Below are 11,482 nucleotides of genomic sequence, written 5' to 3'. Positions count from 1 at the left end.
TAGGACTCCCTTTCTGTGAGGGGCCTAGAGTAGTCTAACAGCAGCAGTAAGAATGGTGCTTGCTGGGGTGGCGGTGAGGGGTAGAGAGGGGGGCTGGGGAGTCTGTACTGAATGGGGCAGAATTTCAGCTCTGCAAGATGAAGCAAATCCAGAGGCTACCGGCGGTCGCACAACAGTGGGAATGTATTTGATGCCACTTAAAAATGGTTAAGATGGTAAATTCTATGGTATGTGTATTTTTCCTCAATTAAGAGATTTTTAAAAATCCAAGGAAGACATTAAAGGATCAGCAGAAGTTAGAGCAGTATTTATTCCATTTTCTTGCAATCGTATTATCTAAGGCATTTGTGGTAATTACATGGCAAGAGAATACAATTTCTTTTAAGGCCTCTGTAGTTGGACTTTTGTGCAGAAATATATCATATTTTGTATGCATTTGAGAAAACTTATTTTATTCATGAGAAATACATCTTTGCCTCATTATCCCTTAATCACACTCAGCCACTTGTAGTAGAGGGCACGTCTCATTTCGTAGCTGCTCCGAAGATCCCCTGCTTTGCTGTGGCCCAGCCCAGACAGTACGAGGGGGCCTCACTGCGTCCCCTGCCCCTCAGGCCATGCTCTCAATGATAACGGCAATGCCTTGGCCTCCGCCGATGCAAGCTGACCCAACAGCGTATTTCCCGCCCCGACGCCTAGAAGAGAAAGCAGTGGCTGAAATCTACTCAAATAAAAAACAGAACTCATTAGAAAATTAGAAGAACTAGAATTAATAATGACCACATCTGCATTATTCATCCTCATTCAGCTCAGTGTCTCAATCTTTTCTCCAGGCCTCAATACTGATCTATAGTCACAAGGTAAGGAATTCAGGAAACATTATTTTTATTAAAAGAAGTTGTTAACAAAGAAGAGAGAAGCTGAAACAGATCTAGAAGCTGAGGTGTGCTCTGAGAAAGGAGAGGGGCCAGGTCGTCACGGAGATGAAAAGGAAGCTGAAGAAGGGGCCGGCCTCTGATTTTTATATAGTCCAGATTTTCATGGCACAGGAGAGAAAGGGCAATCAGTGAAGTGTGCCCATGTGAACGGGTAGATAATTTAGAAGCATTTCTTGTCCCTTGCATAAAAATTAGATTCCTCTAGACCACGATCTATTCTCGTTCAATCCTAGAGAAACCACCTAGGAACTTTCTGGTGCACATTATTCATTTCGACTCCGTGAATTATTAAATGAGGGGCACCTGGGTGGCTCAGTTGGTTAAGCAATGATGACCTTCAGCTCAGGTCATGATCTCAGGGTCCTGGGATTGAGCTCTCTGCTCAGTGGGGAGTCTGCTTCTCCCTCTCTCTATGACTGCCACCCCCCTACTTGTGCGCTAATAAATAAACTCTTAAAAAAATAAAAAATAAAATGAAATGAAATGAATCCCATTTACCTTAACCTAACAGGAGCCAGAGTGATTCTTTTTTTTTTTTTTTTTGCTTGACTTACTTCGTTTTTTGCTTCTTCCTAACAGAGCAAAATGGCCCAAACTACATAGTACCAGAAGGAGGAGCTCTTGTATTAAAACTGAGAAGTATCAGACCCACAGAAGGGCTCTTCTGGAACCCTGGCACCGGTGAAGGAACACTTAGCTCAGACCCAAACTAGCAGTTTGCTCTGGTTTCTTAAATGACAGCACCTAGCTCAGAATCCTCCCAATATTGTTTGTTCTCCTAAAGAACCATATCTCACTCTTGTAACTGGCACGAGAGTGTAAGCACAAGACGATGAACAAGGCCTCGGCAACACGAGGAAGCGTGCACATCCCAAGTGTAGAGCCCTAACAGGTCAGCTGGGCCATCTACACTGCCAGCCGCAAAGGGTGTGGCCATATAACATGTTCCTGGTGAGCAGCAGTACATGGGGATATGAGGACGAATGAAAAATGCCGGACTGTTCTGAGGAAACCCAAATCCATGCATTTTTAACCAAAGATGGCAAATATGAAATGTAACAACTTCTAGCAAATACCTTAATTCGTGAACCAGGTGTGCCATAATTCTCGATCCAGATCCTCCCAGGGGATGGCCCAGGGCGATGGCTCCACCATTCACGTTGGTCTTACTTGGGTCAAGACCCAAACTCTTCTCGACTGCTAAGTACTGAGGAGCAAAAGCTTCATTCACCTAAACATAATCAAAACACAGATAAAAATCCTCGCTCATAAGTTGATTTTTAACTGAGAATGTCCAGTCCTACTGATGACTAATTTTGCTTTTTTTCCTATTTAAACTACCTTTTATCTTCAACCACTCTTTGTGAAGATAATCAGGTTTGAAAATGGGTGTAATTTACTAACCGATACTTCAAGTCAACTGCACCCCTTGGAGAAAAACCCTCAGCAACGTTGTAAATGGATACCTAGTGGAGGCAGTGGGAGATGGCCCACAGGTTTCGGAGCCAGAGGGATGGCTCAAATCTTGGCCGTATGCATGTTCTTTAAGCTCTCAACACCAAGGTCCCTTCAACAGTAAAATGTAACTGTAGTGCATCCTAGGAGTTACTGTCAAGGTTAAATGAAATCGTGGGTATTAAGTGTCTGGTGTTATTACCTGACACATACCAACCACTCAGTAGATGGTTTGTCCTATTATTTTTATTACTACTCAATACTACTGGCCATTCTTCTAAGAATAAACTGACACACAACCGAGGATAAAGCTGCAGAGCCAGATACGTAGAGGAACTGCTACCGTGTTGGAATCTAGCAGATCTGAGAGGATCACATTGTATTTACTCAGCAAGGTTGGCTATGAGAATTACCTTCCTTCAGGTTCATAGCACTATAGTTTTATATGATCTTAGAAAATTTTATAGGTAAAAAAACTGATTTTAAGAAAGGTAACTTCTACAGAGTCGAAATCAAAATCTAGCCTTGTGTTCTTTTCTACTGTATTTTGTGCTTTTCCAAGAAGGCGTTTTGTTTGTCCTTAGGTCCTGCATTATTTTCCCATTTTATATGGTCATGTTTAAGGTGGTACTAAGGGAAGTGGAATATGAACCAGCGAAACTAGGTTTCTGAGCCAAGGTAAAACTACCATGATCATCAAAAGTCCCAAAGACAACCCTATCAAGGTACTGAGAGCTATGTCCTTGAGCACATACACATCTATAAATGATTATGAACAGCTTCGCAGAGCTGACATATTTAAACAGAGCTTTAAGTGTGAAATCTAGAGTCAGAAATCCAGGAATATTATTTGTGAATATGATAATTAAGCAGCCGCCTTGAGGCTTTAAGAATGAAGAAGAGATTGAAGGATAAGCTGTTTGTCTAAAACCCTGGTTTCCTGGATGAGAGACAATCACACCTGTGCAGAGTGACAAGCCCCTTCTCTACCAATTTAGAGAGATTTCCTTTGTTATGTTAGTTATTTCCCAAAGTCAAGCAGCAAAGATGTTTAATTACCTAAAATTTTCAAATAGTCCCCAAATGTAAAATGTATATAATCCAGCTCTATTTTCTTTTCCACTCTTCCTTTTAATTGTGCTCAATGCTTAAGATGCCTTTGCTCAAAATGAACATTAAAAAAAAAATCAGGGGCGCCTGAGTGGCTCAGTGGGTTAAGCCTCTACCTTTAGCCCAGGTCATGATCTCAGGGTCCTCGGATTGAGCCCCACATTGGGCTCTCTCCTCAGCAGGGAGCCTGCTTTCCCCTCTGCCTACTTATGATCTCTGCCTGTCAAATAAATAAATAAACTCTTTTAAAAAAATCACCATACTTATAATAATAAACTTAAGTTTTCTATGCCAAAAATTATCACACCCTAAATCTAGTCACAACTATGGTGTAAAAGACAAAGGTAAGTCTGGGGGATGGAGAGTTTTAACTTGGTGCGAGGGCAAGAAACCAAGAAACTTCTAGATTTGGCACCAGATAATAATTTTTCTATTATGCCAATTTTTTTGCTTATATATTTTTTCATTTTAATGCATCAGAGGTCGAAGTTATTCTCCCCCATCTTATAGAATATTCAATTCAACAAACACACTGGTAGTCTAAAATGAAATATTCTTGTAAGGTCCTAAGACGTTTCCAGGAATTCATATCTTAGTAGGAGAAATCAGGCTATTTTAATTATCTGAATATACATATTTTAATCAGGTAGAGAAAAGTACCTATTCAAAGCACGTAGCGGAAGTAATACTTGGACACATGTAATCTGGAAAGGCTAATAGCACGGAAACAAAAAAAGCTAAAAAATACCAAATTAAAGCCATTCATGCTATACATGTTAGTAGCTTATTCATGTAAAAGAGTCTCAACACTTACCTCTACCAAATCCATGTCCTTAAGACTCCGTCCTGTTCTCTTCAGTGCCCCGCTGATAGCAGGGACGGGACCTACATAAGAACAAAATCAGTTCCATCTTATGTGGCAGTTATTAGTAGCCACAAATCCTACCACCTTAGCACATTATGCAATGATGGGACCATAAAAAACCGGAAAACAGAACTAAAGAGAAAAGATGGTTGTGCAAAAGTGCAAATGAGAGGCTCACATGGAGACTTCTGCCAGAAACAGCTTTAAAAGCTCAGACAGGGGCACCTGGGTGGCTCAGTTGGTTAAGTGCCTGCCTTCGACTCAGGTCATGATCGACCCCAGGGTCCTGCGATCGAGCCCTGCATTGAGCTCCTGCTCAGCAGAGAGCCTTCTTCTCTCTTTCCCTCTGCTTGCCACTCTGCTTACTTGTGCTCTCTGTCAAATAAATAAAATACTTTTTTTAAAAGAAGAGTTCAGACAGCCAAAGGCGATCTCTATGGGGTTCTGCAGTCATTGACAGAGTGTGCCTCCTACCGAAGGTCAAGGCAGACTGAGTGCTCTCCTGGGTCACAAGTAATATGCATTCCCAGTAGAGAATGACTGTGGCCACTCTGAATTTTTCAGGTCCATCTGGACGGAAGACAAGAAACGGCAGCTGTATCTCCACGAGGGCACAGCAAGACAGGAAACCACAAGGCACTTCAAAGAAAAGATACCTGAAGCAAAGAAGCGTTTCTATTGCCAGTGGTAGGCAGAGATTTTAAACAAAACCACCCCCATGGCAGAAATGCAAATCTACCTAGTAAGACTTCTGAAACTTTAGCTCCCAGATTACTGATGATCACCAACGACAGTTTAATGCTGCTCAAGATTTTCAAGTTATACTGGTATTTTCTCCTGAAAGGTAAAAAAGCTGGCTGAAGAAGATTATCTACTTCACTATTCTCAGAGAATGGAATGACCATGTCTAAAATAATTTGTGCGTTATGTTCTATTGAGTTTAAGTAGTCAGATACTCTGCAGCAAGTGTCATACATGTGCCTAAGGGAATATGGGCAATCGGTCTTCACAAGAAGAGCATGATGCAATCCAAACACAGTGTACTTCGTTTTGTCACCTAGTTAAAATGTTCCTTGGACAGCCGTCTGCTTACCGGTGAAGGGCATCCGGTTAGCGCTTTTCAATCTGGCTACCGATTTAACATAAAACCTAGTTCTAGATTCTCTTTGAATGTCTCAGGCACAAAAACAGGACAGTCAACAGCGGAGCCAGCAGTTAGCCAGCATGGCCGGGGATAAAGTTACAGGGGTCAGAGACACACGGAACCAAAAGCTGAGGGGCTAACTCGCTCTACACACCTCCTTGTCTTCATCTCCACAGTAAGCGTGACTCAGTGCATTCTTATTCACTCAGAATCATTACAGTCGATTGTTAAAAATACGCAGGTTCACAGTCTGACTTTTAAAGGTCTGTTCCCGTAACACTGTTACTGGACTTCACAGGGACCCAGAAAGTTGTAATAATCTTGTTGGGAAAAGGAAATCTCATTTCTAGTCCTGCCACTAATAGCTATGTGACGCTGAGTACCTTTTTTGGGCTGTAAGCTTCTCATCACAAGTGCTCTGAACTGGGTTTTAACCTTCCTTTTAACCACTGGAATCCTCTCTACAAATTAAGCCCAATAAAAGATAAAACCAGAGCTGCTATAGCTGCAGAGGTTCAAGGCTTCCCCCACCACTGCTGCCACGGGGGAGTTCCAGGGAACACTGACTGTCTTTCCGTATGTGTCCTTCCTGGGAGCCACTGCGAGTGCCAAGTGCCCGCTTTCCTCCCTTTTCTGAGTCAGCAGCTTCTCTGGAAAGGCTAAGGATTGCTTGATGTTGGATAACTACATAACCCAGGGCACCATTCTTAGAAACTGGAGTGATGAATCAATCCCCACCACTCAAAAACCACTCTCCATTGTTTATTCATTTGGGGCAATCCGTGTAGTCACCTTGTTTAATCCCACACAACAACCGACAGACAGCTGTTTAGTGAAGGGACATCTGACACTGAGACATTTGGCATTTATGGCTCTGCTTAAGCCCTGAGGGAAAAAAGCAATCCTTCCACGATGGTATTCACTGTACTGCAGGCGCCTCACTTAAAAAATACTAGTGCTGGAAGCTTTGTCCTATCCCGTCTGTACCCTCATACCCCAAAGAAAAGGCTACAAAGAAAAGGCCAGCATCCAGACCCTGGAACAGAAGAAAGGAAAACTGCATTTTCTTCTTTTTTCTTTTTCTTTTTCTTTTTTTTTTTTTAGATTAATATCTATCTAACAGAGACACAGCGAGAGAGGAACACAAACAGGAGGGGTGAGAGAGAGAGAAGCAGGCTTCCCTCTGAGCAGGGAGCCAGATGTGGGCCTCAACCCCAGGAGCCCAGGATCATGACCTGAGCCAAAGGCGGATGCTTAATGACTGAGCCACCGAGGCGCCCTGGGAAAACGATATTTTCTTCGCTATGTTAATGTACCAGAACCAGTGATATTAGACTGAAAAGAACTATAAAATAACTACTTACCTGTATCAAATAAATTTAATTGATCATCAAGACGAGCCAGGTACACTTAAACCCCATACTCCCCAGGCTTCACCCTGGAGCTACTGAAACAAAATCTTTTGGGGTGGGGTTATGGGTAGATTTTGATGATCATTTGGGGTCTGGGAAACCACTGTTCCAGACACTGAAGTGATAAATACCATACTGTTTAAAGCTACTTTCCATCTCTAAAGCAAAAGCAGCATTTTGGTGAAAGCAAGGAGCTAAAAGTTAATTAAGCTTTTAAGCCTGAAACATAGAAAAAACTGACTTTTAACAGATGGTCACATAGCTTATGGTTTTGGTTAAAGTAATCTGAAACACAGTGAAAGTGACAAAATATAAACAGATACAGTTGGGTATTTACTATGTCCCCAGTGAGCACAAATGCTATTACTTGAGAAGAACTTTGAGAGACAGACCGAAGGATCTCTGAGAACACAGGTCAGCAACAGGTCGTCCCCCTTCTACCCTGGATCCTACTTCAAAATCCAATTTAGTTGGAAAAGGCCTAACTGCGCTCACAGAAAAACTTCTGGACCCATCGAGAATCTGAATCTAGCCCGAGTAGCCTTTTCTTTGGGGTATGAGGGTACAGACAGGATAGGACAAAGCCTCCAGCACTAGTATTTTTTTTTTTTTTTTATGTATTTATTTGACAGAGAGAAATCACAAGTAGATGGAGAGGCAGGCAGAGAGAGAGAGAGAGAGAGAGGGAAGCAGGCTCCCTGCTGAGCAGAGAGCCCGATGCGGGACTCGATCCCAGGACCCTGAGATCATGACCTGAGCCGAAGGCAGCGGCTTAACCCACTGAGTCACCCAGGCGCCTCCAGCACTAGTATTTTTTAAGTGAGGCACCTCATCAATTCTGTTTCCTGGAGAATGATGACAGACATTACTAAAATTCAGCACATCTGAGGTTCCTAAGAGCACATCCAGCAAAAAGCTGTTTCTTTTCCTAATTTGTATCTTTCAAGCCAAAAGGAGCATACAGCAGGCCCTTGAACAGCACAAGTTTGAATGGAGCAGGTCCACTTATGTGCAGATGTGGTCAATACAGTACAGTACGATGAATGTATTTGCGTACAGTTTTCTTAAGAACATTTCCTTTCCTCTAGTTTACCGTGAGAACACAGTGTGTACTCCATGTAACATACAAAGTGTGTGTTAAAAGCTTATGATACGGGTCAGACTTCTGGGCAACAGGAGGCTCTTAGTGGTTACGTTTCATGGGAAGCAACAGTGGTACTTGGACTCCCGCTGTGTGATGGCTGGCACCCCTTGTCCCCACGTTGTTCAAGGTCAACTATACACACTTGTAGGGAGCTCTCTGCTCATCTCTGCCAAACTGAGATCTACGGGAATCCTTCATTTTCCTATGGAGTGGCAGCTGAGCCAGGTGGGCGTGACTCTGACTTCGGGGACAGCACAGTGCGAAGAGCACTGGAATTAGAGAGGCCCGGTTCCCATCCTGGCTCCATCACTTACCCGTCTGGAACTTGACAAGATAACCTCCCTAAGCCTCCATTTTCTCCCTCACAAAGGGGTTGTGGGAAGAGGAAAGGAGACACACCAGGGGCCGCATGCAGGACACCCAGCGTTCAGCTATCTCTGTTTGGCCCCAGGATCTCTCCTTGCCTCTTGTCTCCTGTAGTCAGCACCTTGTAATTCTTCTGTTATATGCTGGGAGCCAGTCTTAAATAAAGACAGTGAGATGTGATAACGCCCACGAGCAGTCTTGGTTTTCCTACTGGGCCCAGCACAGGTTTTCTAGATTTGTTTAAATGACTGATGACCAATCTTTTCTCCACAAGTGACCTTGATCTGGCTACTGTTTCAGGTATCTGAAGGCCAAAGTCGACTTTTCTCCAGAAACATAAACTACAAACTTACCAATACCCATGATGGAGGGATCACATCCAGACACGAAATAGCCCACAATTCTTGCCAGTGGTGTGAAGTTATGTTTTTTAACAGCATCTTCACTAGCTATGATAACAGCTCCAGCACCATCGGATACCCCCTTGGAAACAAAAACAGGAACACTGACTAGAGGGCAGAAGGACCCAGTTAATCAAGGTTTGAACTAATGCGGTAGTGTTAAGACTGTGGTACTATGTAAGAAACAGCATCACAATCTGGGCTATGATGAGGGCTCACAGTGCTCCAGGAACTGTTTTAGGCACAGAATCTAACCTCACCAAGGGAAAACAGGAAACAATGTCCAGGAAAAGATTATGTCCAGATATGGGGAGATGTAAGGAATCTGTTGAGTTGTATATATCAGAAAACCAACAAACCAACCAACGAACCCAGGAAAACTGGAATAATAACCAAGCAGATTTCCTTCTACAGTCCTTGTAGTATTTTGAAAAGACTAAGAAACTGGGAGAGTATTATATGCGATTAAAGTATTTTGTTTGGGACTATGAAACCCCCAATTAACCGAATATGAACGCTGCCAGTTGAAGGCAAACAGCTACAGACTAGCACGAGAAGCCTCCAAAAGACCCCACAGGACTACTTTGCACTGAACACGGCAGCAAGAGTCCAAGGTGAGCTGTGGCGTCACCTACCGAGGCGTTGCCCGCGGTCACGGTTCCCTCTTTCTTGAATACTGGGGGGAGTTTAGTTAACTGCTCCAGGGTCGTCTGGGGCCGAGCGTGCTCGTCTACCTGCATTGTCTGTTTCCCCTTCTTCGTCTTCACCTCAATGGGTGCCATCTCATTATTAAAGTAGCCAGCATCATTAGCTGAAAGAGGAGCAAGACCATCGTGAGAATGGGAGAAAAAGAAGATACAAGAAACTAAACCAAACACATCCTTCAGTTTTGGCTCTACCCTTTCCTCGCAGCCTACTTTAACATAAGCCTCTGTTACAGGTACAACTTACGCTGCCTCTCGAAGGACTTAATACACTGCCATCAATCTATGCAAATGTATTCTGCCTCTTTTTAAAATTGTAATTTTGATCTTTTTTGCTGTAATTTTTTTTTTTTTAACAAGGTATCACTAGATTATTAGCAGTCCTTGTCTGTTAGCTACAGATAGAATAGCACTAAGTAAACTTAATGTCTCATTTAAACTGCTCTGGGTGAGGTAAGAAGTAAATTGAAAAGTCACCAGGTCATACAACAATAACGTATTGTACACTTAAAAAAATTTGTTAAGGGGGTAGAGTTTATTTTAAGTGTCTTTACCACGGTAAGAAAAAAGAAGTTGTCTCCAAAAGAAGTTACCGATCTAGGTTACCAAGTAATCTATCACTGAAATTTAATGACAAGCAACCCAAAGAAATTCTATGAGCGATTACCGACACAGTTGTGAGTCAAACAGCTGACCTGCTTCCACCTCCACTGACCTCAATGGACCGCAGTAATCTACAGCCTCCAGAAAGAGAATACGCCAGGAGCGAGACCACCTTCCTTCTGATAGCCCTTTACAAGGGCAGGCTACACACTTCCCTTATTTGGTTTTCATAACTCTTAGGGGAAAATGGGAGGCAAATCTTCTTTATCTCAGTTGTACAGACGCCCAGTGAAAAAATGACTCGGTAGAGGTTGGTTAACTTGTTTATGAGGCAAAGGGAGACACAGAGCGGATGACTCCTGGCCTCCGGACCAGCATGCTCCCACTTCAATGTGTAAGAAAAACACAGACAATGAGCTGGCCGGCATCCGCTCCATCCCACTTCTCCCTCTGAAGAGCTAAGATGAACTTCATTCTCACTACTCCGAGTACTTAACGCCCCTGAAGTAGAGTTGCTGCTCATTTCTAATAGTTTAATTTAAAAAATCTTTTTCAAGAGACTAACAAATGTCTTCGACTCACCATACTGTCATGTTGCCCACCTTGGACTGGTCTGACAGTAGTGGGAAGTGTTACAGCAACGGCACCAGAGCTCTGGCCGCAGAGAGTTCTGAGTCTTCGAGTCAGCGCGCAATGGTTCTCAATTAGGAATGGGAGGAGGAAGGCGCACAATGGGTCCTTTCCAGACATGCCACCCCTTCCTCGTGAACAGGATATGCCTCACAGAGGAGAACACCCTCCCCGGGCCCGCAGCTTCCGGGAGCCATTGTCTCTCACAGAGTATCAAAGCCCTTGCAGCAGAGTGTTCTACGTGTTCTGCTGACATCAGAACCATGGAGGACAAAATTCAAGTGGCCAGATAAGGTCAATTAGCAATGCCACTTTTTATGTAGCATTACTGTATTTCAAAAGAGAAACTCCCGGTTAATTTTGCAATCATTCACAGAATATCTAGGCATCTAAACACAAAGGAATGATGAAAAAAAGTGACTTTCAAAAGGTACAATTTTAAATAAATATTATTATATGGCCATTATAATCCGAAAATGACCAAAATCTTCTCTATTTTTTTAAACCCAGGTATAACTGACATACAACATTGTATTAGTTTCGGGTATACAACCAAGCCATTCGGTATCTGTGTATACAGGACTGCACAGTGATCACTGCTCTAAATCTAGTTAACATCTGTCCCCATACATAGCTGCACCAATATTTTTTCTTGTGACGAGAACCCTGAAGACCTACTCTACTAGCTACTTCACGGACGCGCTCTACAT

General features: G+C 43.0%; 1 protein-coding gene across 1 annotated transcript in view; it reads right to left on the bottom strand.

The window, feature by feature from the left end:
* Window positions 1-286: 286 nt before the first annotated feature.
* Window positions 287-11,482, bottom strand: part of ACAA2 (acetyl-CoA acyltransferase 2) — a 30,330-nt gene continuing 19,134 nt past the window's right edge. Inside the window, exons 6-10 of the mRNA XM_044243016.1 lie at window positions 9,471-9,646; window positions 8,788-8,917; window positions 4,318-4,388; window positions 2,015-2,169; window positions 287-695 (exon numbers count right to left, since the gene is read on the bottom strand). Of these exons, the coding sequence (XP_044098951.1) occupies window positions 611-695; window positions 2,015-2,169; window positions 4,318-4,388; window positions 8,788-8,917; window positions 9,471-9,646 (617 nt within the window). The 3' untranslated portion in view covers window positions 287-610. The remainder of the gene's footprint in view (window positions 696-2,014; window positions 2,170-4,317; window positions 4,389-8,787; window positions 8,918-9,470; window positions 9,647-11,482) is intronic.

This window comes from Neovison vison, chromosome 3 (assembly GCF_020171115.1).
Source record: "Neovison vison isolate M4711 chromosome 3, ASM_NN_V1, whole genome shotgun sequence".
Taxonomy (NCBI): Eukaryota; Metazoa; Chordata; class Mammalia; order Carnivora; family Mustelidae; genus Neogale; species Neogale vison.
This window is presented reverse-complemented; position numbering and strand designations above follow the sequence as displayed.